The 26,483-nt window shown below is 43.4% G+C and overlaps 1 protein-coding gene across 2 annotated transcripts; it reads right to left on the reverse strand.

Annotated features, from left to right (window-relative positions):
* Positions 1–4,531: 4,531 nt before the first annotated feature.
* On the reverse strand, positions 4,532–25,871 carry AMMECR1L (AMMECR1 like). 2 transcript variants are annotated; one of them, XM_075938358.1, is made up of 8 exons: positions 25,549–25,870; positions 23,683–23,789; positions 20,703–21,147; positions 13,309–13,419; positions 12,603–12,717; positions 11,523–11,613; positions 9,829–9,925; positions 4,532–7,985 (listed from the first exon to the last, which is right to left on the reverse strand). In XM_075938358.1, the coding sequence occupies exons 3-8, from the start codon at positions 21,107–21,109 to the stop codon at positions 7,874–7,876; spliced, it is 933 nt and encodes a 310-aa protein (XP_075794473.1). In that variant the 5' UTR covers positions 21,110–21,147; positions 23,683–23,789; positions 25,549–25,870; the 3' UTR covers positions 4,532–7,873. The 2 variants fall into 2 exon arrangements, with proteins under 2 accessions (XP_075794473.1, XP_075794474.1); XM_075938359.1 differs by lacking the exon at positions 23,683–23,789 and having other exon boundaries at positions 25,549–25,871.
* Between the last annotated feature and the right edge of the window lie 612 nt (positions 25,872–26,483).

Here is a 26,483-nt window from a genome sequence, read left to right on the forward strand (position 1 = left end):
CTGGCTGTGCCTGCCGGCTGACTTTTAGCAGCTTAAAATCTCCTGGATTGGCTTCCATAGCCTCCAGGACATGTAGCCCTATTCTGGGAAGCTCCTGGTGAAACCAGGAGGGTTGGCAGCCCTTACGAAGGAGTAAGTCATACATGGACAGGGTATGGGCAAAGCATGCAGGACAGGGAGTGGTTCTTACAAAGTAAACAAGCCAATTCCCAAACATGTAATGTACAGGAAATGCAATAGAATGTGCACAGATGTATACAAGCAGCAATTTACTGTGTAGCTTGGATATGAAGTTTGTCTAGTACCACCCTCTGCATTTGAGTCCAATCAGCTCAAGTTTGGTTTAATTGTATCCCCATAAAGAAACCTCAGGAAGTTTGAAACTAGGCTGAATTTTTGGGTACTAAGGCTATATCTACACTACAGAGTTTCTTTCGGAAAAACAGCTGCTGCCTCCAGCCCTGTTTGGGGCTGTGCTCCCCACTGCGCTGGCCCGGGCTGCACTTCTGAACCTGGCCAGCCGGGGTTCTCTGGTCCAGCAGTATCTGTGGGCCTTCTAGACCATTCTAGTCTGGCCACATCTGTGGCCCGGATGTTAGAGGTTCAACCTGTATTATAGGGAGCCTAGCAAAAGATGAAAAAGGAACTCCAGAGAGTGGGATTAAAGGGGGAAAAAGAATATTTGGCAGAGCCCAAAAGAGGGCTGTTGAATGTGTCTGACATTTGAAAAAAGTAGGATACAATTTTTTCGTGGCTGCCAATGTATCTAGGTTTTTTATTCTAGGGGTGCATTTAGACAACACCCTTCTGTCAGAATAAGCTACGCAATTTGCACTATGCAAATTGCATAACTTATTCTGAGTCTAGGTCGAAAAAGCTTATTTGAAATTTGGCGCCGTGTAGACAAAGCCAAATTTCAAAACAAGGCACTATTCCAACAAATCCCTTAACCCTTGTTACAGGGACATTAGAATAGCGTGCCCTCTATTTCGGGAAATAGTGGGAGCATTTAAAGATGCAGCGTTGCTATTTAAGGATACTTCCGATATTCCAAAATAGGCTACATCTAGACTGCAGTGCTAGATTCACCAGGGTTATTCCCAGTGGCGAAAACTTTACAAACAAAAATATGTCACCTTACAAAAAATAAAAGTACAATGCACAAAAAGCACATAAAAGCTGTAGAAAAACGCTAAATAAAAAAAATCCTAATGGTCAGAAATGGTGCGTCTACACTGCAGGGTTTAATTCGAAATAAGCTATGCAAATTGAGCTATGTCAATTGCGTATCTTACTTAGAAATAGCTGTTTCAAAATTGGGAGCATCTACACAGCACATTTCGAAATAGAGCCTTCTTTCTCTGACCTCTTAGTCCTTGTACAATGAGGGTTACAGGAGTGGGAGTAGTCAAGCTGGAGGACTTCTAATATTTTGACACTATTTCAAAATAAATTCCTGCTGTGTAGACGCGGACCAAGTTATTTCAGAATAGCGCTAGTTATTTTGAAATAGTGTTGCAATGTAGATGTACCCAAAGAAAACAATGTCTTATCTATTTGTGTACCTCTAAAGTAAAAAGCAATCATCCTTCATGAAATGTATTTAATGTAGGATTGCTTTGTGGGTACAGTATACCGAATTAAAAAATAAGTGCAAAAACCATAAACAAACTTAAAGCCACAAAATAATTGGCCTGAGAAATGTGTCACTTTTAAAAAAGCATTTGCTCAAATTAACTCTGCAGAGCTTGGTGATATACAGTGCTGTGGAAGTGTGGAAGCTGAAGGGTAAAAAGAGAATGCTCAGTTTAATAAAGGAACCCAGCTATGGCAATGTAAGTCAGTGCAGTCACATCCAGTAAAACCTTTAATAATAAAACAAACAACGTAAATGGAAAGTGGTGGTGACAATTTCTACCACTATACTTTATCCCCTAAGAAGTTATTACAGACCTTCTGAGAAATATGGCCTTTCCCAATAAATGTGTCTGTAAATAATCGATAGTGTTGGCTGCTGCAGGCAAGGTGACAATATAATTAAAATGATCAAAGTATAAAATAATTTAATCAACATCACTAATAATTAAATAGGGATTTTTATATGAATTAACTGCTTCAGAATATACTAGGAAATATTTTTTTATACCACTGTGCCCAGATTATATAACTAAAAACATACAGCACATCAATCAGCTCAAACAACAAATTGTAAGAAAAGGAAAGACACCAAGTTACAAAATAAATACTGCCTATCAAAAAAAAAAAAAAGTGTAACAATCAGCTTCCTAAAGTCTGAAATAGTTGAAATACCCCCCCCCCCCGGGGGGGGGGGGGAGTAGGGGAATGAAAACAGCATAAAATAAGATGTTGCTAGAATACAACAGTTATCAGAGCCTAGCCCAAAAGTTCTCTCCCATAAAAAAAAAAAGAGCCCATTGAAATTTGGTAGAATATGGTGAAGTGTTTTAAAAATGCTTTATCAAGAAAAATGCTATTTAAAATGCATAACATTGTTAAGGTGGGGGACAGCTAAATTGAAAAAATGAATAGAATTAGCACAAAAATTGAATGGTTTAAAATTAGTATATCAGTCTAAAACCAAGCTGACATAAAAATGCTGTTAAAAAACCGAAACATTTAAATAAAAATAGCAGTAAAAGTACAACATCCATTAAGTGAAACCAAAACCTAGTTAATTAGGTTTTAACTGGCTATAATATACATGTTGAAATTGCATTTAACAAGTACATTATAGAATTAAGTCAATGTGTTCTAGTAATGTAATGTATTATATGTAAAGGAAACATGCTGTACCAAGTACAAGCAGTAAAAGTGATAGAAAGCACGCAAATGTGCCCGCTTATCACCACAGAAAATATCGCATCTCGAGAAGAGAGTTTTTTTTCCACAATGTCCAGCAGCAGTGAAGAAAATGGATAGAAATGCTGTATGCATGCCAGTCACCACACTTGAACAAAGCACTTCTTACCTCAACTTGATAATGGATCTAAGTATACGATAAGGGATTCATAGCCCATAAAATACGTGATGAATAAGTCAACCTATTCCAACTTTTGTAAACTGGATGAATATGGAGCTCATCTTAACATATTTGTAACAGTTTTTCTTTATACTATTTTAAATTTTCTTCAAAAAGTGGCTTTACACAAATACACATCATATAACAAAGGCCCCATGAATGCCACAGTTGTATGGCTGCAGAATTTACCCTTTGAGTCAACTGGAAATTTAGCCACAGAAATTTCACCCCGTGAAAATTCATGCTCTAGCTTTTGTCTTTAGCACCTAGACAAAACATATTTACCGAAAACAGTACTTTCCTTGTTTGCATTTCCTGCTGCACAAGGAGTCCAGTTTTCTGTGTATGTGCTCCTGGCAAATGACCAGCTTGAGTCTTGAAGAGCAGGAGTGTCTCAGGGAATTTTCTTTGACTCGGAGGGTATGTCTACACTTGCTCCCTAGTCCCTCGTGCAATGAGGCATAACAGTTAATCTGAGGGAAAGGGTTTCTTTTGGAATACCACGTCTACACGTGGCAAGTTAATTCGGACTAGTGGATTTTTAAAATGGTGACCAGATGCGAATATGCTAATCTAGCGTGGGATATTTAAATCCCGCGCTTCATTAGCAACTTCGGTATGCTACATTTGCATCCCTAGTTCTGACTAGGGAGCAAGTGTAGACATACCCGGACAGAACAGCTTGGAGGTCCTTCTCCCTCCCTTAAGTGAAAGAAACCACTAACCATTCCCACCTAGATCTCTCTCCTACTCTCTTCTCACACTTACTCCCCATTCGCTGCTGCCTCTCCAGCACATAGGAAATGGAAATTTATAATGAATACTATTATCTGTTCTTAAGCCACCACTTGAGTGGCCGTTAATCAGAAAAGGTTTAATAAAGGTGAAGAATAATTATTTTCTGTCTTAATGGGGAATGTTTAGTGTTGAATGTTTAGTGTTATCTGAAGATGAAAAGTTGAATAATACAAGTAATTTCTAGTTTCACTAATTCAATTTGTTGAACACTTGCACCAGCTTGAGATGCATACATAAATTCAGAATTGCCAGCATGCCAAAAAAATTCAGCATTTCTGTACTGTAGAAGTCACAAGGTCTTGCCACAGAATACACAGGGATTTAAGAATAAGCCTTTGTATGCTCAGATATATCTACTCAACTATAATTCCATATATTAGTTCTGCTACTAACTATAGAAGTGTGGCCTTTTCTCTGTAATTTAGTTGTATGTAATTCTTAATGTGATAAACATTTCATGTGACTTCTATTTAAACTTCCTCACACATCTCATTGCTTTCTTCCATCACAGCTGGCTGTTTGATAATCTGTCTCCTCTCAGACAGGTCATTACCCTTCTCCAAAAACCAGCCAGGAAATTCAGGTTCATTAGCAGACTTTGTATTCATACAATGTTCGGCTTTCAAGTTGAGATATCATCTTATTCTACCTTAAAATTCAGAGAGTGAAAAGATGAGACAGAACAAAAGCATCTTTATCCATTATGATTTATTCTCTACAATACTTCATTAGAGGATAGAGTTCAATGATTTACACTCAGAAGTTATATAGCTGGAGGCAACCAAGTGTAATACAAATAATTGGTCTGACACCTCTGCATTGAATGTCAAAAGAAGTTTCCCTGCTTGAAGGAAATAAAATTAAGTTAACCAAAAAATGAAACATGTAGGTTCCAGAACACAAACAGAAAACAGCACTAAGTCTGTGAAGACTGCAGATATTAATGTATTATGAAAAACAGATGATCCCGTGTCAAAGTTAAAATAAACTTTCAGGATTTCATTTTTTTTTCTTATAAACTGTAGCTATGTGTGATATTTTGACCATAAAACTTTTCAGATTAAAATGGCCTCTATAGAGATTGAATGCTTAACATTATGAAGAAAAGTATAAGAACCTCACAGTGGAAACATTCCAACACTGACAACTCCAGTGATCAGAGAATCTTCTGTAGTTACTGTAAAACAAGACAATGCAGAATTGCAGCAAGGTAACTTCCCGGTGATGGTTATCATGAGAATAAACCCTTCTGGACCAAAAGGCACTAAGCTAAGGATGAGCCAAATCCAAACCAGCAGACAATTGCTAGGACCCTTCAAGGAGCAGATCTTACTTGCTGTCTAGCTGACCGCTACAACTACAGCAGGGAACCCTTCTTTAACCCTAATGGTAATCATTTATTTTGGTTGCTCACTTCTGGTTAGGCACCTGAAAGGCTGTTTTGTTTATTTCAGACTTCTCATCCATCCACATAGCTGCCATCTAATGATCCAGAAATGGGGTTATTTCTTGAGAACCACTGTCCCTGCCATAGATTTTGCTGAGATGATGTAACTACTGGCATGCTTTTCAATGGATTTATATCTGGACCCCACTTGGGACTGATTTTGAGGATGCCCCGTTCTCAGACAGCCAACTGGTGTTCCTTCAATCTGCTTGTACAACACCAAGACAAGAACATCTTTAACAGAGGCATTTTTGTGTATAGATTGGGTGGGAGAATGGAAGTGGAAAGGGAAAAGCTTCCCCATTCCAGGGCCATTCATCCCACTTAGATCTAATGCAACCAGGTCACTCAGTCCTAAAATTGTGTGTTTAAAATGGCAGCTAACCCTCCCCCTCCAATATTAAAATCCAACAGGAGAACACAGTACACTGTCAAAGACACAGATCAGGGCAAACATTTGAAAAAGAAACTATAGAGTTGTGTAGCCTGGCACTATATGCCTGCATGACTTGTCTCGCTAGCGTGCCTGGGATGAACAGCCTGGCACTATATATCTGCATGATCAGTCTCACTGAGCATGCTCAAGGGTGAAGATTTAGCACCAATTGTTTAGCTTTTCAAATCTTTAGAAATCAGATTCTAACATAGAACACTTGAACAGTAATGAGTGTAGCCCTATGTATCAGTACTGATTGATGACGGAGGTGAATGGTATGTCCAGACCAGAACCTGCCCCCTCCCCCATCAGTTCACGGCACCTAGGAGAGTAATTACAAATCACTCTAAGTTTGTAACAAGACTGATTTATTCTCAGCAGCAGGAAATCATGAAACAATCCCTTCATCTTCAAACTTGTTTCATCTACATCACAAGGGAAATGTGGCAATTCATGAGTATGACCCAGTACAGAAGCAAGGCCGGGTCGATATTGCACAGATATCCAGAATAGGACCCCCTCCTTTTCCTCACATCTACATTCCCCAAGAGCAGCACAACATGATACTGACAAGCAAAATTGCAGGATTTTGTTCACTTCTTCTGAGGAATTAGAAGGAACATGCACAGTTTTGAGATTTCTTACAAGTCCACTTTCCACACGAAGAGAGAACTTGTGTAAATGTCTGGCTTTGGAATATCAGTTTAAAAAGCCAGAATTACCACACATTTTAAAGGATATATCCACTATGCTCTTCATCCACTATGCTCTTCCATCTGTGTTTTCTTTAACCATCATTGCCAATTACGAAGATATTTGTAAGAAGCTTGAATCATCATTTTAAAGCTCCTACTCATTAATTTAGAGGTGTCATAATCCAGTATTCAGGACATCATTACATGACTTGGGTAGGAGAAGTATGCAGACTGGATAAGAAGATGATTCCACTTAGTAGCAAATATCTTATGTAATCAGGAGTGATGGGTAAGGAAATACAAAATGTAGAGAAGTTTAACAGGGTTTGAATAAAACTGATAATTAAGCAAATTATTTCCTTGGAGTAGCAATGACTAAATTGTATTAGACAACGATTTACAAGCTAACCTATATAACTTTACTCTGTAGACCTGCCTTGAACTGGAATATCAATGTCTCTCATACCAGGACCAATAATCGCCCTAGAAAAAGTGGCTGTCCCGTTGAAAGGAATGTCTCCGAAAGTGCTTGCTTGAATAAACAACTTTCAGGCACTAGATTCACTTCTATGACTGCAATCAGTGCCCTGCAAAAGCCCCTTTCAATCCCCTAATCCAGGATAGGTTCTACTACCAGTGTAAGGCAGTAGCAAATCTTAGTTGTAATACAGAGGAGATCTTCCAGGCAGACTCAAGTATCTCACCATTTCTATTCATTAGCAGGCTACATCATAAAACACCGTTTAAACCAGCAAACTGAATAGGAACCAGCAGAGAAGTGCTGGAGAACTCAACTGACAGTGGAATCTGAGAATTAAAGCCTTCTGGGTGTGTTTAAAGAATGGTTTCATCTGTAATATCATCCAAGGGATATTCACACCTTTAAATGGTCTCCATCGAGGAGGAAGGGGTGCTATCCAGATGTTCAACCCTCCCCTTAACATGATATCCACCTGTGATGTGTGGGGACTGTAATCAGCTCTTGATACACAACATATACCAGAGATTAAAAAAAGAATTTAAAATAACCTAAAAATGTTTTGTTGGACTCCGTTGCCCAGACTGCCAGAGGAACGCTTTTACTTGATCTGGGGAGCTTTCATAATTATCAATTCAAGTTTCCAGAGCGTAGGACACACAAGGACAGAGCAATCTGAAGTGGCACTTTCACTCCCAAAGGTCTTCTGCACCTCACTGCAATTCCTAGTCATGGAGCCCCAATCCAACTAAACCCCCATTTTGAGGGAAGGCTGAGATAAGGCTTGGGCCCCTAAAGTTCTGTCACACTCATATCATCCCCCCCAGGTCAGCTGGAAGGCAGACTTGGCAACGGAAGCTAGCATCATAAAATGGTGCAGTAATAGAAGTAACTGGACCAAGAAGAGGAGGCATCTGCCCCAATGATGTCATAGCCGTTGGTGGCAACTGGAGGGCGGGACTGGTCATGCAGCCGTGTGTCAGGAGTAATGATTGTAGAGGGGCGGGGCATGAAGAGTGCCATTCTGGAAACAATGCTGACGGGAAGCCATATATTCTGCATAACTGATTGTCACCTTCTCGCTGCGGTACCTGGGAGGAAACAGGAAATAACAGGATGCAACTAGGATGCAATATTCATCATCAAAAATAGCAAGTATGTACTTATCTTAATTTATATTGCACAACAAACTCACACAGAGCAAGATGGGCTCTGTGTCGGAAAAAAACTACGTTGAGATTAGAGCGAAAGGCGGAAGAAGTGCTTTGAGTCTCAGTCCATCCAGCCATTCTATAAACAATACCCAACATTTTTTCAAACTTGGGTGCCTAAAATCAGATACCTAAACAAATATTTAGACACCTCAACAGGACCAGATTTCCAACTGAGACACCTCTCAAAATGTCCATGAGTACTCAATACCTTTTAGAATCAGTTTGCTTGGATGCAAGTGCCTAACTTGAGGTATCCAGGTAAGTTTTGGCCGATGACACAAGACAAAACATAAGTGACCTGTGCTAGGTTACCACCAACGACAGGCAAATATATTTGCTGCCTATAAACAAGACTACTGTTCATATCAGACTATACAAGTCCTTCTAGATAGATTTTACTTTCCCACACACATTAGGTGTGTTTAGCATGGCATATTTCAACATTGGAGCCTGAGCTGAAAATCGTAGTTACAGTGTTTCAGAAAGTGGTAGCCTGGGACACCAGCAACACACTGCTAGTGTGCATTCATTACACATGTCCACTTTGAGAACAGGTGCGAGTTGTTTGCCAGAAGTAGAGGAGTTAAATTTTTAGGGAAACACTAGAATATATTTTCAAGTGTTATTTGCCCCTAGTATGAATTTAATTTAATAAACTTGAAACATTTATGAAATGACTAAAGGTAAAGGAGGGTTCTCTGAAGAGCATACATAGCTACTCTATATTGCACCAACAGAACCCAGAAAAATGGAGAAACTTGTGAATTTCTACAATAGACAAGGCTTTGCTTCCAAGTACAGAATTTTACATCTGTATACAACAGCTGAAGGTGAGTCCATATTATCACTGGTTTTAATAAATCTTCATCCTGTCCCTTTCTCTGCTACTATACCACATTTCCACTTTCTTACTCTAGGGACAGATAAAGCCTGACATGATAAATGATGCTATTACAAGACAAGAAGCAGAATGTTCTCATTTTTACCCAGAACACCTATATCCTACAGACATGTTTCTTCCTCTTAAACACAAAAAAGACAGAACCAGCAGTACAGCTGAGGGCATGGATAGGTGGGCAATTCTGAAAATCTACCAACTTTAAGGCTAATTCCACTTTAAAACACTTTACCTTCCTCACAGATATGCCATCTAGTGAGTAATATATATGAACCAGGAGGGCTCTATTGTGGAGAAGCATCTATCTTACATTAGCTTAGTGAGTTCTACTTTTAATCTTTCACCTTCTTGACAAATGTCAATTAAATTCATTTGCAATTTGCTCAGTTGAAGATGCCCAGCTCCATGACTTCTGCATGAACTGATCATGTTATACTGTACTGCTGCAATATAAACTCTGTCTTGCATATCACATTAGCGATGCTGGTCTTCAAACTATACCTCTCACCTGAACATGGCATGCCAATATGGGTATCCAAGGCAAGCAGAAGAGGGAATAATTGCTTTTGGAACCAATAATTAGAGTCCTGCAAATCCGTGGATATCCATGACTCATTTTTGAAAATACGGACCCAGATCAAATTTGTATGGTTCTAGCTACAACATTGTAAGATATCCACTTTACATCCATGGATGTGGATGAACACATCCATGGCTCATTTCTGAAGATATGAATGTGGATACAGATACAAATTTTGTATCTGCACGGGGCTCTACCAGTAATATACTACCTAAGTTAAAACTACAATGATGTCAGCTTACCTGGTGAGTTTAATTGTTTTCCTAAAATCATTGGTAATCGGAGCCTTAAATCCTCCTTTCCTGAGCAAGGAGTCTATGGTCTGGATCTGATCCCAGTCTGTTGAGAAGTAACAGCAAGGGGGATTATTATTTTAATATACAGCCACATTGCAAAGAGAACGGACACACAAACAAGGCTGTAGAAGAGACCAGTGCCAACAAAAACTGAACACAGAGCAGGTTACAGACAGTTTTATAAACACACTGAGTGAACTGGGAATGAAGGGGCTCAAACTTGCACACTTACCTACATGTTCTCCAACCCTTTTTAAATCCAATGGGAACTGTAACTCCTATAACATAGCAGCTTAGCATTCCTCTGGGAAGGTCTCCGCCCTGCTACTGCTACATGGACCCTGACCTGTTTCTTTATGTACCACTCAAGTTTAGTTGTCTAAAGCTTAAAATACTTAGCTCTTAGAGTTGAATTTGGACCAGCCTGATGATCTAGCGACAGCACAGTGCACTGCTACGTGAGAGATCAGAATTAAAATGCCTATCCCGTTCTTTTGGCCGAGGGCCAGCAGGACGTGACAACGGAGCTCTGCAATGTGGAGGACAGGAGGCAATATTCTGTGCAGTTACTAAGGTGGTCATTTCTAGATGAGTGGGAATTGTGCTCAAAGAGTTCCTGGTTCTTTCTTCATTTAGCAAGGAAGAGAAAAGGGACTCTCGTGCTGGTGCGGCGTGGCCTGCATTACCCTGCGTAGTGGGAGAAACACGGAGGAAGAAACATACAATGCTGAGTAGGGATATGAAGGACTAGTCGACTATCTGATAAGCAGTTGCTTATCGGATAGCTGACAGGCCAGTCAACTAGTTGCTTTCCCCACCTGGCTGCCTCCATCAGACAGAGGCAGCAACGGGAGGGCAGGGGAAGGGAAGAGAGAGTACTTCAAAGCAGCAGCACTGCTTGAAACCCGGGGCCAAACTCCAGGCTCCTTGCGAAGCTGCCACTTTGAAAAGCCGCGCACAGCCCGGGGCCAGCTGAGGTGTCCTCAGGCTGCACGTGGCATTTCAAAGCAGCAGTGCTGCGTGAAGCCTGGGATCAGCGGGGGACTCCCCAGCAGGGAGCCCGACGCTGGGCTCCTCACAGTATTTCAAAGTAGCAGCACTGCGTGGAGCCCAGGTCCCCAGCTGACCCTGGGCTCTGAGAGGTGCTGCTGCTTTGAAATGCTGCCGTGGCGTTTCAAAGCGGCAGCCTGTATGGAGCCCAAAGTCAGTGGGGGAGTCCCCAGCTGACCCCAGGCTCCATGCTGTGCTTTTGCCTTTGAAGGTGGAGGCAACCTATTGACTAATCAAACAGTCGATGCAAAAATGCATCGACTATTCGATTAGTCGTTACCTGATACTTAACATCTTTAATGCTGAATAAAGCTGAAAGGTCCAAACTTCAAGATCCTTTACTGTTTAAGACAGGTTTCCTTTTAACCCTAAAGGACTCAATTTTATGTGTATGTGGGAGGGGAAGAAGGACCAGATGAAAGCCTGACAGCAGTGGTGTGGAATGTCAGTTACACAAACACACCAAACAATGTGGTATCTAGTGGAAGCCCTTGTCCAGCTACTGCAATCTAGACTCACAAGCCTTGATTTAGATATGCCAGTTCTGTGACGAAAAGAACTGCCATATAAGGCAGCCATCTGAAACCCACCTTGTTCCTTAGCAACCTCAGGTAAGTACGTGGCTGTGCGTTTGACACCTTTCTCATTGATGAACTCTATTCTGATCCCATGGATCCCAACCTACAAATGGAAATGAAAAGCCAAGTGAGAAGTATTTGCTGGGATTGAATCCCTGACTGACTTAGATCCTCAAAGCACAATGCATTACTACGCCAGCCTTGCCACATTTCTGCCAGGCCTTCTCTCTCCCAGGCCAGCCTAACCAAAGGCTTCCCCAGATGGGCAAATGGCCCTCTGCCTCTTCTTCCAGGCCAGCACCACGTCTTCCTGCCTTCTCTCCTGGGTTAAACTAGGTCACAGACTTCTAACAGGGCAAAGAGTTTCCCATCTCCTCTCCTGGGCCAGCCAGGCCATGAGTTTCTTTAGCAGAAGAATCACACCCCAGCAGACTACACCCAAAGCCACAAACTTTGGCAATCCCCTCTTCTTCATTTATCCTTATAAATGGAATGCATTTCCATGTACTGTCTGTCTATTCTTCTGGCACTGATTAGCTCTCTAGGGCCTAAACTATATCCTCCTCTAACCCCAATGTCCTCATATTCCAATTATCATCTCTCGATTCCCATAAAATCAGCCACATCCTCACCTCTCAACCCCCAAATCAGATCCCTTCCCACCCATGATTAGGGATGTTAAAATGCGCTTAAGTAAAATGCATTTAAAGTAAGGGAGGAGTGTGTCCGGGTTTTAAGACCGTTCCCTAGGCATACTGGCTCCCACCTGTTCCCTCGATACTTCTCCCCAGGAGCTGGCTTTTAAGCTAGCTCCTTGCACATACCGGGAGCTTGCATGTAACGTGAAGGTTAACCAATGAACCCAGACTCATTGGTTAACCGTGTACACTGTTACCCTTTCATATCACTACCCACAGTCCATCTCTTAACTGTCCTCTGCCCTGCCTCCTCTAGTTTTCCATCCTCAGTTCCTCTGAACCCAGTTATAACATCCATACACCCTTGTAATGAAGGAGACACATTACCATGTACTAACCCGAACCCGAACGGAACGAGAGTGTGATGCAGAGTTCCAAATGCACCTGTTCTCACCTCCCAGTCCAGGTAGTCACTGGCATCCTCAAAGTTAGTGAGGAGGGAGACAGAGCAGAAAAGTTTAGGCAGCTCCTCACGGGTCAGGGGGGGAAATCGGCTGTCCTTAAGTGCACTACAGAAGGACAGAAACATATGGCCTAAACCAAACACTATATCAACATTTCTGAGACACAAAGTCATTATATTAAAACCTGCCTGAGATTACAGAAAGCAGTTCCTCCTGTCACAAGGCATGGAGGATATTTTAAGTAATCCTACCCCATTATCTTCATATTCTGCATCTAGAGACCTCAACATGATTCACTAGAAGATAAAACAGAGCCTCTCTGGATTTGTAAAGAAATAGTTGCTTGGCAAAAGAATACAAACTGAATTAACCACCAAAACGTACAGGCTGTGGGCATATTCAGCATGCAAATAAGTTTGAAATTACCTTTTAAAAAACTTAAGAGGTCAAGCAAAATCCAGATGTCACAGATAACAGAAGACTCAGCTGTTGCAGAGATGGTCCATAAGATCCCTGGTATGTCTCTTTTTTCACCTACTGTGCAGTTCTGAATGTTTCTTTTATTATGAAATGTATAAAATTATATAGATGTATAAATCTAATGAAGTTTCTCTGATGTGTTGAATCCTCTTTAAAAACTGAGGTCTTTAGCAAGTTAGGTTAATCTCAGAATAACTTCATTTTCAGTGTAATTACCTGGTTAATGTGTATTCCCTGAGTCCTGAATGAAGATTCATGGCTGAGAAGGTTCCAATGCAACCACGAAGTCGCTTGTCTCTCCCTGTCTTCCACGTCACAAAAAGTGGACTGAAAAGGCAAAACAAACACATTCCAGACTCAAAGCCTTGGGGGACACCAGTAAAGTGTGAAACAGCAAGAGTGTGCTAACTCTGATAAGCACCAGCATACCACCATCTGTTACCCAGGCTTTTGTTTGTTTTGTTAAAAGCATTTCCCCCCCGCTTTTCAAGCCGCAGCTCAGTGTCCATTAAGGTTTCCCCATGAGCAGCAGAGTTGCTTAACCTGCCTCTCTGGCCAAGTCTCTGAAATCTTGATATTGTCCACTACAGGTTGAACCACTCTAGTCCAACACTCTTGGGACCTGACCGGTGCCGAGACAGAATTTACTGAACCATGGGAGGTCAATATTGTCTAGAAGCATTACCAATACTTCCACTGCTTACTCGGCTCTTATAATAAAATTAGGGGCAAATTAGAGCTAAATAACAGCACAGACCACTGACAGCCAGGATTGGTGGCTGTAAACAAACTTTACGGGACCACGAGAAACTTGGTCACACCCATAATAAGTGAACATCCAGCTAACTAAAATCATGCTGGACCATGGGTATTGCCAGACCAGAAAGTGCCAGACTAAAACGGTTCAACTGTAGTTTATACACAAACCCATAACAAATCAACATAGGTGCAACAAACACCTATACATTTATACCTGAAGAAGTGGATTTTGCCCACAAAGTCTCGATATTTTATCTACATATTTTGTTAGTCTAAGTTTATACATTTCTAGAGTGCCTTTAAAACTGAAGGATGTCAAAGCACACACTCGGAGTTATGAAAAAAGCTTTTTTTTCAGGAAAAACACAAACCTAGATTTTTCTGGGTTATGTCCATGATCTGACATTGAGTCAATTCCTCAGGGCTAGGGTCATTTTTGTTCATTACCACTTTTGCCTATGTTACGTTTGATGTATATTTATGGAGATTGTCTCCTGGTTCCTTTTTTTTTGTTGGGGGGGGGGGGGGGGAAGGTGTTAGTTTCCTGGGTGTTAGGCCCTCCTGGAGCTGAACTGGTTCACCATGTGTTTTTCTGCAGGGGAGACATTGCACCAACTCTGTGCCTTGCCTGTGCAAGACCAGAGCTTCTGGCCCAGCAGGAAAAGGCTGTGAGGAGCACCAGGGGACAGAAAGGCAGGTATTAATGACATGATCGGCACACTGTGGGACAACCCACGGGAACTTCTGTGATTTAACCAATCAAAAGCATTTGCACAATTTGGAGGGGTTCGGTATGAGAGCTAATAGGTTCTAATTTCAATCTCTGAATTAAGTCTTAGCTTTTCATAATAGGACAGTGAGGAGATTATCACAGTTTTCACTATACCTTTATTACTCAGTAGGCACAGATGGGAAGCCTGGCTCAGGGAGACAGGACAAGGAATGGACGGAGTCATTGGTGGCTGGAGAGAAGGTTATGATTAGTGGATGGAATAGTCTCATTAGCTGTTGGAGAAGGGAGAGAGTTTGTGAAGGTCTGGGAAGAGCTATAAGGTTTGTGAACTGGTAGGAGGTTTTCTACGATCTATACACTTCTAGAAAGTTGGGCGTGGCATCTAATTTTGTGTAACGCCACATTAAGCTACCTTATTTTTACAGGCTTCACAGTACTGAATTCAGTCCTTGGTCACTTTTAATTCTAACCAAAAATAAGTGAAAAGGGTGCTAAATTAACACTTCAAAGCAGATGATTAGTGGATATTAAACGTCATGTATGAATTTCTTACACTGAATTTTCCTAAAGAGGAAAAGTGGTAAAAGAGAAACAAGAGTATGAATGGAAATAAATACTTAATTTTTCTAAAGAAAAATCAAAACACTGTCAAGAGCTGGAAAGGAATAAAGGTAAAAATAATTAAATCTCATCTAAAAAAATGCATAAGATTGATTTCTTCAAATGTTTCAGAAGGTGCCATTAGAACTAACTGTGTCTACTGCAGTGCAAGAGCAGAATCCTGATGAATTTGTTGCTCCTCCAACGGAGACGTTTTCAATGCCTCAATCATTACCAAAACCACCACAAAATTTTGCTTGGGGAACACTAATAAATGAAAATGTGTGATCTTTTCAGGTGTTATAATCTAGACTTCTGATGCATGGGTGGTTAGAATACTATTTAAAATTCAATGAGAAATGCAAAACCCAATAACATCTCTGGGTAACAATAGAATTGCCATACTGAATCAGAGAAGTTGGCAGTAGTTCAATATCCTGCCACGGACAGTGGCCAGTACCTGACACTGTACCCAAGGAAGGAGCAAGACAGACTCAAGTGGTAACTGTAGAATAATCTGCCCAAACAGGAAATTGAAAAATTCTTCCACAGCCATTAGCTCACAAAGTTTCTCTTATTATTCCTTTCCATTGACCTAGCACCGGTCTTCCTCCTGTCCTTCCACATGGCCTGTTCACTATGGGTATGTCTACACAGCAGCGTTATTCCAAAATAACAAAGAGCGTGTCTACACAGCAAGCTATTATTTCAAAATAATGAAGGATTTCCTACTCCAACTTCTGTAAACCTGGTTTCACAAGGAGTAAGGGAAGTCTAAGGAAGAGCATTTTTCCTTCGACTTCCTGCTGTGTATGCAGTGCCAAAAATTGAATTAAGCTATTTCGACTTTAGCTACACAATTGACATAGCTGAAGTTGCATATCTTAATTTAACTTTTGCCCTGCCGTGTAGACATACTCTATTAGTGCATACCTTTGACTCCCTTGCCTATTACTCTTAATTACAATTTAACATAGTGAGAAGAATACCATTACAAATTATTTCTGTATTTTAGTCTAACTGCTATGAGCATTTGACATCACTTGGTTTAAAGAGTCCATTACACGTCTGTCTTATGACCCAGCATGACAATGTAACTCCATAGAGAGAACTTATGCCCCTGCTCTTCCTAAGAGCAGGACAGAGTATTTGCTAGTAGCAACAAAGCTGAAGAAGGAACAGCAAGCACTTGGACTGACTAAATGGAAGGAGGAGATAACTTCCCATCTGTAAGCCTGTGCTCAGTTTAGGGCCTTTATAAGTATTAAAGCAAGCTATTTCCACTGCATAGGAAAGACAGAAAGTATGGCAAAAGACTGCCTTGGCCTAACCAGGAGATCTTGCATGATCTAAAAATCAAAAAGGAGTTGTATAAAAAGTGGAAACAAGGACAAGTTACAAACGATGAATAGAAGCAAACAATCCAGGTATGCGGGGGCAAGGTTAGAAAAGCAAAGGCACAAAACGAGCTCAAACTAGCTACAGACAAAGGGAAACAAGACGACCTTCCAAAAATATATCAGAAGCAAGACGACGACCCAGGACAGGGTAGGCCCATTGCTCAGTGAGGAGGGAGAAACAGTAACTGGATATTTGGAAGTGGCAGAGGTGATTAATGACTTCTTTCTTCGGTCTTCACCAAGTAGTCTGATGGAGGAATGCCTAACAGTTAATACTAGTGGGAAAGGGGTAGGTTTAGAAGATAAAATTAAAAAAAGAACAAGTTAAAAATCACTTAGAAAAGTTAGATGTCTGCAAATCACCAGAGCCTAATGAAATACATCCTAGAATACTCAAGGAACTTATAGAAGAGGTGTCTGAGCCTTTAGCTATCATATTTGAAAAATCATGGAAGATGGGAGAGATTCCAGAAGACTGGAAAAGGGGAAATCTAGTGCCCATCTATAAAAAGGGAAATAAGAACCCAGGAAACTACAGACCAGTCAGTTTAACTTCTGTGCCAGGGAAGATAATGGAGTAATTAAGGAATTCATCTGCAAACATCTGGAAGATAATAGGGTGATAGGTAACAACAGCCAGCATGGATTTGAACAAATCCTCTCAAACTAATCTGATAGCTTTCTTTGATAAGATAACGAGTCTTGTGGATAAGGGAGAAGCGGTGGATGTGGTATACCTAGACTTTGGTAAGGTTCGAGATAGTCTGGCATGATCTTATCAATAAATTAGGCAATTACAACTTAGATGGGGCTACTATAAGATGGGTGCATAACTGGCTGGATTCTCAGAGTAGTAGTCACAATCCTGCTGAAAGGGCCTAAAAAGTGAGGTTCCACAGGGATCTGTTTTGGGACCAGTTCTGTTCAGTATCTTTATCAATGATTAAGATATTGGCACAGAGAGTACGCTTATTAAGTTTGCAGATGATACCAAGCTGGGAGGGGTTGCAACAGCTTTGGAGGATAGGGTCATCATTCAAAATGATCTGCACAAACGGTCTGAGGTAAACAGGATGAAGTTTAATAAGGACAAATGCAAAGTACTCCACTTAGGAAGGAAAAATCTATTTCACACATACAGAAGCGACTGTCTAGGAAGGCGTACGACAGAAAGGGATTTAAGGGTCATGGTAGACCACAAACTAAATATGAGTCAATAGTGTGATGCTGTTGCAAAAAAAGGAAACATGATTCTGGGCTGCATTAACAGGAGTGTTGTGAGCAAGACACAAGAAGTCATTCTGCCGCTCTATTCTGTGCTGATCAGGCCTCAATTGGAGTATTGTGTCCAGTTCTGGGCACCACATTTCAAGAAAGATGTGGAGAAATTGGAAAAGGTCCAGGGAAGAGCAATAAGAATGATTAAAGGTCTAGAGAACATGACTTATGAAGGAAGACTTAAAGAACTGGGCTTGTTAAGTTTGGAAAGGAGAAGACTGAGAGGTGACATGATAGAGGTTTTTAGGTACCTAAAAGGGGGTGTCACAAGGAGGGAGAAAAATTGTTCTCCTTGGCCTCTGAGGATAGGACAAGAAGCAATGGGCTTAAACTGCAGCAAGTGAGGTTTAGGCTGGACATTAGGAAAAACTTCCTAACTGTCAGGGTAGTTAAACACTGGAATAAGTTGCCTAGGGAGGTTGTGGAATCTCCATCACTGGAGATATTTAAGAGCAAGTTAGACAGACATCTATCACGGATGGTCTAGACGGTACTGGATCCTGCCGTGAGGGCAAGGGACTGGACTAGATGACCTCTCAGAGTCCCTTCCAGTTCTAGTGTTCTATGATTCTATCACCTTAGGAACAGAAAAATCCTTATTAAAAAAGAGCAGTTTAAAGAACTCTACATGTCCTGACACTTGCATTACTTAAAATTGTGTCAGCTGAGCAGAGCCTTTTAATTCTTAAGTGTTCTGTGGCAGTTTGTGAGAAAGAGGCTACACAAGATAAAGTTGCATTATTGTCCCGGGAATAGGCAGAACAGAACAACTCATCTTCCTGTTCCAAACAACCAACAGTGAGCAGATGAATATATCCTTTTGTAAAAAATGTCTGATCTCAGGGAATAACAAGGACCCATTCAGCTGGAAATATTTATATTTGGATATTATCAGCAACTATTTTATAGTCTAGTTTAGAGTATTTCTCAGCTCAACTGTATTTATACTTCTAGATAACAGTCTGAAGTAGCATACAGTGTGCACCCACAATCTTCATGTGCTGACAATTGTACAGATATATAACCTCTGTCATGTGGATGCCACATATTGATAATGGCAAGGGGTGGAAGCATCCAGTCTACTTAATAAGCCTAGAACAAACTAAACTATTGACAAAGCAATAAGCAATTTGTTATCCATTTCTGGTGGCAGCTCATCTGTGCCACAATCCCTCTTATAGGAGACCCAATTCTTAACCCACTGTCCTTCTCTATCTGCCTTCTTCATCTTCTCTGACACCTGTAATTTGTCACCCACACTCTCTGCTTGCCTTGACCAAGTAAACAGGGGGATTACTCTCAACTTCCTCCACTAAACCTCTCAGATGGAAATGCTTGCAAAGTAGCCTCACAAAATGAATCAGGCTTCTGCCTTTTTCCTACACTCCTCCTTTGCTCCTTGCTATGATGGTCATCCTTGAACCCAAACCTCTTCTATCGCTGTATATCTGCCTAATACCATCTCGACAACATTGCGCATTTACACCATTGCTTCGATGCCTCCAGAATCTGTTCTCACTTTGACTATTGCAACTCTCTTGCCCATCCTCTAACACATGCAAAGAATCACAACTGTCTCACCCATATTTTCAACCACTTCAACTGGATCATCTTTAATTCAGGGCCCCTTGTTTTCAATAACTTTCCAAGGACTTGCTTCAACCTACCTCTGTCACAATCTATTCTCCTACCACTCACTAAGGAGAAGTCTCCTCTCCTCATCCCCTCACCAAATCAGTACAGTAAGGATTAAGGTTTGGTTCTCTGCAGTACCTGCCACAGCACCTGTTGGCTCCCTACTCCATCTTCAAACTTACCATCTTATTTAAATGTCTTCTGAAAAGCTCCATATTGTCTCTTCCTCTATTTTAACCCTTTTGTACAGTTTGCATTAAAAGGTATTACACAAGTTAAAGCTACACTGTGTTATAATGAAGTGATTATTACACATTATAATTAAGTTCAGTGAGGAATTAAATCACAGTAGAGGGAAGTTACGACGCTTTATTGTAAACTAGGATTGTACATATTGTAAAGGGATATGTTCCATTATCTAGCCCATTTAATGGGGAGCTGAAGCAGTACCAATCTTCTGGGAAAGCCTACTGCTCCTTACAGAGCGGTTCCAAGCTTAACATTTGCCTTCTGTTAGTATGAGAAATGGAAACATCACTCCACAAATGTCTACTTGTGTCCAATTGGAAATCAGATGGGAGTTTTACTTCCTACTTATGGTCAATGTTTTTTGGTTTTGATTATAGATCATCCTATAAGCAGGACTATACCCCCTTCAGTGTTCCTTCTAATATTTTATGTCCATGTGTGGAACAAGTTTTGTTATGTGCACCAATATGGAAGTGATGTGGGATGGGGCCAAGGGATTAGGGGTGCTGGAAGGGGCTCAAGGATGAGAAGTTCAAGGTGCAAGCTGCTGCAGAGCTGCACTGGGAAGACTTCCCCTAGCCCTCTCCTGCTGCAGCATGTCAGGATTGGGTGAGAGGCGCCTCCCCTAACCACAGCAGCTTTGGCAGGGCAAGTTGGGGGAGGGGAGCCTTTCCTTGGTTGTAGCAGCTCCGGAAGGGCAAGGCTAGGTTGAGGGCAGCTTTCCCTAGCCATGGCAGCTTTAATGGGGCTGGGCTGGGTGTGGCTCCCCCACCTGCATGGCCCTTGATAGCCTGCTGCATGGCCACACAGCTGCATGGCTCAGAGAAAATTTAGCCCCCCTTGTATTCCTGAACACTAGTTTGCCTCTTTTACAAAGATCCCTTCTCCCTCCCCATCACATCAGAGCCCTGGGTACTGGACTGTCAGGTTTGTTCCCACACATATGGTTTACTCACTAGGGGTCATTGGTAAATCGAGGAAGTCGCGGCTGAGGGAAACCATAGAGATGACAGTAGAGCACATCAAAGCAGTAGCAGCACATTTCCGCTGTCACTACAAGGTTTTTGGTACTGTTGCCAGTTCCATTAGGCCGAGAAAGCGGGCTCAGAGCTCCTGAAGTTGGATTCATTCGAGTAATGGGGGAATTTGCAGAGCCCAAAGTTAAGTCAGATATGTTCTCCCTTCCATTGCTCCCATCTGCATGCTGGTGGTTCTGAAGAGGACCCGAACTCGAGCCTGGCACCGTTGTAGCCTGATTCCCGTGGCTGTGTGTACCACTTCCAGACAATTTGGGTTTCTTTACCCCACAACAGCCAGCTGCCAACTTGGGCTCAAGTGGAGGAACACAGCGTCTTTTTCCCATCCTGATTCAGCACTTGCTGCCTGGAGCACTGCAGAACCCTGGCAAAACAAGCAATATAAAAGATTGTTACATGAGGCTAACAAGCAAGAGTCTTCCTCTCCCCTGTTAAAATATCAAACAGGCTAATTTTGGGAGAAGGGGAAATGGGAGAGTAATTCACAGATACAAAACCACATTCAATTCATTGTACTGTTACAGTGTAGAGTGAACGTGTATATTGGCCACTATCTTCTCCTGGGTACACTAATAATGTCTCCAGTGGGGTTTACTGTACACTTTAAAAATAGAAGTAGGCAAATCAGTTCAAGAAAAATCATTTGGCTTCCATGCAGGGAGTGAAGTGTGGGGGAGGGGAAAAGATGCAGGGACTCTAGTCATATCCCACTTGGCACTCTTCACTTCCTGGGGGCTAATTCCTTCACCTACTGGCTACTACTTCTCCCTTAAAAGTGGTTAGCCCCACATATAGTGGATTCCCCTCCCCCACTCTCCTAGAGGATATGGTCCACATTCTCTTTTTGTAGGTCTCTTAAGAACAAGGCTGTTGGCTTTCCCTTTTTATTCAACTGAGGCCCAATAAATGTAGTGCAAAAGAAAAAAAAACCTGCCACCATAAACTGCTGTTTTACAAAGAGGCCATTACTGCAGACTCCAGCACAGCTACACCAGCACTACAGCCACCAACTAAAGGAAGCCGATTATGCCAGCAACAGAGACTCAAACCAGAGCCTATGGATGGGCAAAACTGTAGGTGGATGTAGGGCAGGGAGCAGTTTTAAGAACAGTGTGTTAACCAGCACAGGCAGAGGAAACAGACTACTAAGGCATGGAGAGTCGACGTGATTTACCCAAGGTCACAAAGGAAGTGTGGCAGAGACAGAATCAAACCCAGTCTCTGGTCCTGTGGCCAAGACACTAGCCTGTTAAACATTCTTCTAACTTCCAAATATTCAAATGATGGGTGAAATGAATGCATACACACACAGAATTTCCATGTACAATCAGTCTCTCTCTTTCTCGTCTACAACCAAGTGCAATTTTAGTTCTACCTCTTACAGGACTGTTTGTGTGATCCCCAAATGGATCATGATTGATTCAGGATGTTCAAGAGTTGTTCTCTTTATGTGGACTACTTTCAAATAAAGTGTTAAAGAACAGCAGGACATGTAAAACAGAAGGGACAGAGAACAGAAAACGATAGCATAAGGAATAGATAAGAGCTTCCAGGGATAGACAGATGACTTAATTTTTTTCCTTCATGCCCAAAGAGAAGGGAATAATATTAGGTGGAAATTTGACAAAGTGATCTCTGAAATGATTAAGTGTTTAAATTTCATATACTTAGACATTGACAGCTGTCGAGATGAAGCTCTACAATAGTGCTATATTGCCTTCAGCAAAGAAGTGTATTTGTTCACTATTTTTGCAAACAAAAATTTAGACAAAGACAGAGAAACGGCATAGAAAGGAGGTCTGAATCAGAGCCTCTGCGTCAAGTAGAGCAACCCTGCCAATAGCCTAGAATCACACACATCAATGCACACATCACTCCTGCATCAGCCAGAGGGCATTACTTATGAGCTACTTATGACTCCTTACACTCACCCTAGAAACCAACCTTGACAACAGTCAAACTTCAGTTCAAATCCTGGTGCTACTACTACAAAAATCAAACTTCTGCACTTCATTTTTGTTATGACAGGGCTATACTTCACCATATGGAAACAAGGGCTCCCATTAGTAAATAGGATTGTTTTTGTAGTAACATTCTTGGATCTTATGATTAAGTGCTGTGATTTATTTTCCATTTTGATATGGATAGGGAAAGAGATGCAATTCTATATGTTCAAAGAAAAGTGAATGAATTTATTGCTCAGAAAACTAATGGTATGTGATGTGCCATATTTCCCATACAGCTATGCTAATACACCACCATCCAGACCTGCAACACCCCATATCGCACTCCTACTTTAGACACTGCTCAAAACCCCTCATCCTCCCATATTGCTTTGTGAACAAATGAAAACTAGAGTGACAAGATTATTTTCACTTGTGACCTAGTCTAGGATTTGACCCGAGGAGAGCTAAAGGCACCACCTTTCTTCCAAGCAGGAGCCGCCTATAATGTGCTTGCGAGGCACCCTGGAGCATCAATCTGGACACTAGTGTAACAAACATGAACCAAGTTACACCACATAGTTCTGACTATATGCCTCAAATTAATCACATACATACCTTGCCTCTTTCACCTACAGGACTACATCTTGAGAGGAACAGCAGTGCATACTCAAACAATTATTTCAGAGATTGGGCACTAGAATCTTGAGGTTACCAACCATTTATATAACATATCCCTTAAAAGTATGACATTGGATCACCCTGCCACAAGGTTAGTTTTGACACACAGAGCTGACAAAACATGGAACAAAACATGGAAGTACTTTTAGTTTATCCAGGAAGGCAACTTTAGCACCCTGGGGTGTTGCAAGATTGTTTCTCTCTGGGCTATGAATAGTTAGTGCAAGGAAATAGGAGCTTGCTATCTTATTGTGTTAGTATGAGGTCATACTTACTGAAAGCAGAAAGCTTGTATTGCCAAGAGAGCAGCAGCGTGTGGGGGAAGCTACTTTATATCAGGAATGAATTCTCTTTTCTCAGGTCCCATTCCTATTCCCCAAATCTGAAAGGGAGGATTTCAGGGATTGAGAGTTACACATCAGGCTGAAGTTATAACATGCATACAAGAACTGTACAAAAGGATTCATGGAATCTAGAGATTAGAGACAAAAATCACTCTTTGCCACCAGGCCTATGTGATGTATGGAAAGAGGTGGATCAGATGAAGCAGCTAACAAAGGCTGGATATCTATCAATCATCACAGTCCCTGGACCTCTTGCATATGCTGCTGTCTGGGTAGAATATAAACTCATGCAAAAACCAGCATGCAATGCCAAATGCTTTAGTGGAGGCAATGTTTTTGATACATTAGCAGACAGGACTTAACCTTTGTTAAACTCCGCCTGGACCAACTGCCTTCCCACCCCTAAGGCAAAGGAAAGACAGACACAGAGCAACCAACAACTCTAAAAAAACCTCCAATTACTTTAAATGCCTCAAGACATAAAACGTGGGGAATCTGGAAGGAATGAAGGGTTGGAGATGGGACATGTGATAGGGTGCACATGCAGTGAGACAAACAGGAGGAACTAGCGGGATGGGGAGGTAGCCCCTCGAGGGCAAAAAAGCACATCTGGGGAGGGAAAAAGATGAGTGGGCAAGTGGAGAGGAAGCAGGTGTGTGTGTGAAAGGGAGGTTCGAGGCTGGAGATGACCAGGCAAGGGGGGGAGGGAGGTGCATAGGCATGGGATGAAGGGGTAGCTGGTGGTCAGTTAGGAGGGCAAGACCTGGCCAATTGGGGCTGACAGTAGGCAAGTGACCTGTCGCCTCTTAAGCCATCACCTGAGCAAACAGGGGAAAAAGCAGGGGGTGAGTGGGCAGGGGCAGGAAATGACAAGGTGAGGAAGCACCAGGGCAGGAGCCGTAAGGGCAGAGGAAAAGAATGGGAGTGGGCAGGTGATGATAAGGTGAGATGGTGCCAAAGCAGATGAAAACAAGGTGAGGAAGCACTAGGGCAGGGGCAGAAGATGACAAGTTGAGGAGGCTCCGGGGCAGAAGGTGTAAGGGAAGGGGAAAGAAGGGGACTGGGCAGGAGGTAGCCAGCAGGAGTTGGGGGGGGGGGAGGTTGCTGGGCAGGAGAAGGGCCAGAAGATGACAAAGTGAGGAGGCACTAGGGCAGTGGCAGGAGATGACAAGGTGAGGAGTTGCCAGGGCGGGGACAGATGTAAGGGTGTGGGAAAGGAGGGGAGCGGGCAGGGGAAAGAAGATGACAAGGTGAAGGGTGGGGAGGTGCAAGAGTTGACAAGGTGAAGAGTTGCCAGGGCAGAGGCAGAAGATGTAAGGGCGGGGGGAAGGAGGGGAGCAGGAAGCAGCCAGCGGAAGTTAGGGGGAGAAGGTGGCTGGACAGGAGAGGGGTCAGGAAAGGACAAGGTGCGGGGTGAGGAGGCACCGGGGCAGGGGCAGAAGGCGTAAGGGGGGGGGAAGGAGAGGGAGGGGGCAGGAAGCAGCCGCGGGAGTTGGGGGGGGGATGGCAAGGGGCGGGGTGAGCAGGCGATGTGAGGGCGGGGGAGCGGGCAGGGGCAGGAAGCCGCCAGCGGGCTCGGGGGAAGGCGGCCGGGCACACGAGCGGGGCGGGGGCCGCGACGCTCCCTCTCGCCAACAGGCGGCGCCCGCGCCCGCCAAACTTCGCGGGACGGGGCCGCCCGGGGCCGCCCCCCGTCCCGGCTGGGGGGGGTTAACCTCCTCCGGCCCGCGCGCGGGGAAGGGGCCCGGCTCCCGCGGGCGCGGTGGGGACGCGGGGGCCTGGCCGGGACTTTCCCACCTTCTCCTCCGGCCCCGGCGCCGGACGCGGCTTCTCTGCCGTCTCAGCCCAGCCGCCGCCGCTGCCTCCCCTCCGCCGCCTCCTCCCGCTTCATGGAGCCATGGGCCGGGCAGGGGCTCCCCGGAGAAGCGGGCCCGGCGGGGCGGGGGGGCGGCGAAGCCGTGAGGAGGAATCCCCCGAGCCGCCGGGCAGAGGGGAGGACTGGAAGGGAGCGAGGCAGCACCCGGGTCCTCCGCTATCCCAGAAGCCTCCTCCCTGACAGTGAGGTAATAGGGGAAGAATGTACACAGTCCGCCAGCCTCCCATCGGCCCCGCGGCCTCGGCCCGACCATAGAGAAGAAGGGAGAGTCTTCGGGAGAAACCATAGAGCCCAAATACTTCCGCTTCACATCATGTGACCCTCCAGAGGCCACGCCCTGGAATCACGTGGCCATTGCAATGCACAGGGGCGGGGTTTCTTTCCCCCCTTTCCCTCACTAGCGTGTGTGTGAAGCGTTGGCTGATGGGACGGGCCTGACTCACGCGGTATGAATTCTGCTCTCTTATTGGATAACGGAAGCAGCCGCAGGTGCCCGCCGGCTGGGGGCGGAGCAGGGCACGTGCGCTGGGCGCGACAGACTCGCCTGTAGCGTAGCCTTGGCCGGGCCGCGCTCTGAGGCAGGAGGCTCGTAGCTCTGGCGGGGCCGCGCCGCTCGTGGGCTGGGCGGTACGCGGGGGAGGGGAACAGTCACTCGGCCCCTAGGCCGTAAGTGCGGCGGGGCGGCGCGGCGCGAACTCGTGTGCTCGGGCCCCGGCCTTTCGCGCGCGACAGCTCGAGTCCTCGGGTGCTGGCGAGAAAAGGAGAAGGGGGGGCAGCGAGCGGGGAGTGTGACGTCAATTTAAGGGTTGGCTCAGCCTCTGGATGCTGATTTCTGATGTATCAATCCTGTAAAACT

Source organism: Pelodiscus sinensis, chromosome 10, assembly GCF_049634645.1.
Source record: "Pelodiscus sinensis isolate JC-2024 chromosome 10, ASM4963464v1, whole genome shotgun sequence".
Taxonomy (NCBI): domain Eukaryota; kingdom Metazoa; phylum Chordata; order Testudines; family Trionychidae; genus Pelodiscus; species Pelodiscus sinensis.

Bases quoted from the DNA above. Each gene is read 5' to 3' on its own strand.
- AMMECR1L (XM_075938359.1), bottom strand. From the start codon at position 21,109: ATGGGAAAAAGACGCTGTGTTCCTCCACTTGAGCCCAAGTTGGCAGCT. The intron at 12,718-13,308 runs GTAATTACACTG...GTCCTTCTGTAG, and splicing joins AGGGAATACACATTAACCAG to TGCACTTAAGGACAGCCGAT. The intron at 9,926-11,522 runs GTGGGTTTCAGA...ACTTCTCAACAG, and splicing joins TGAGGTTGCTAAGGAACAAG to ACTGGGATCAGATCCAGACC.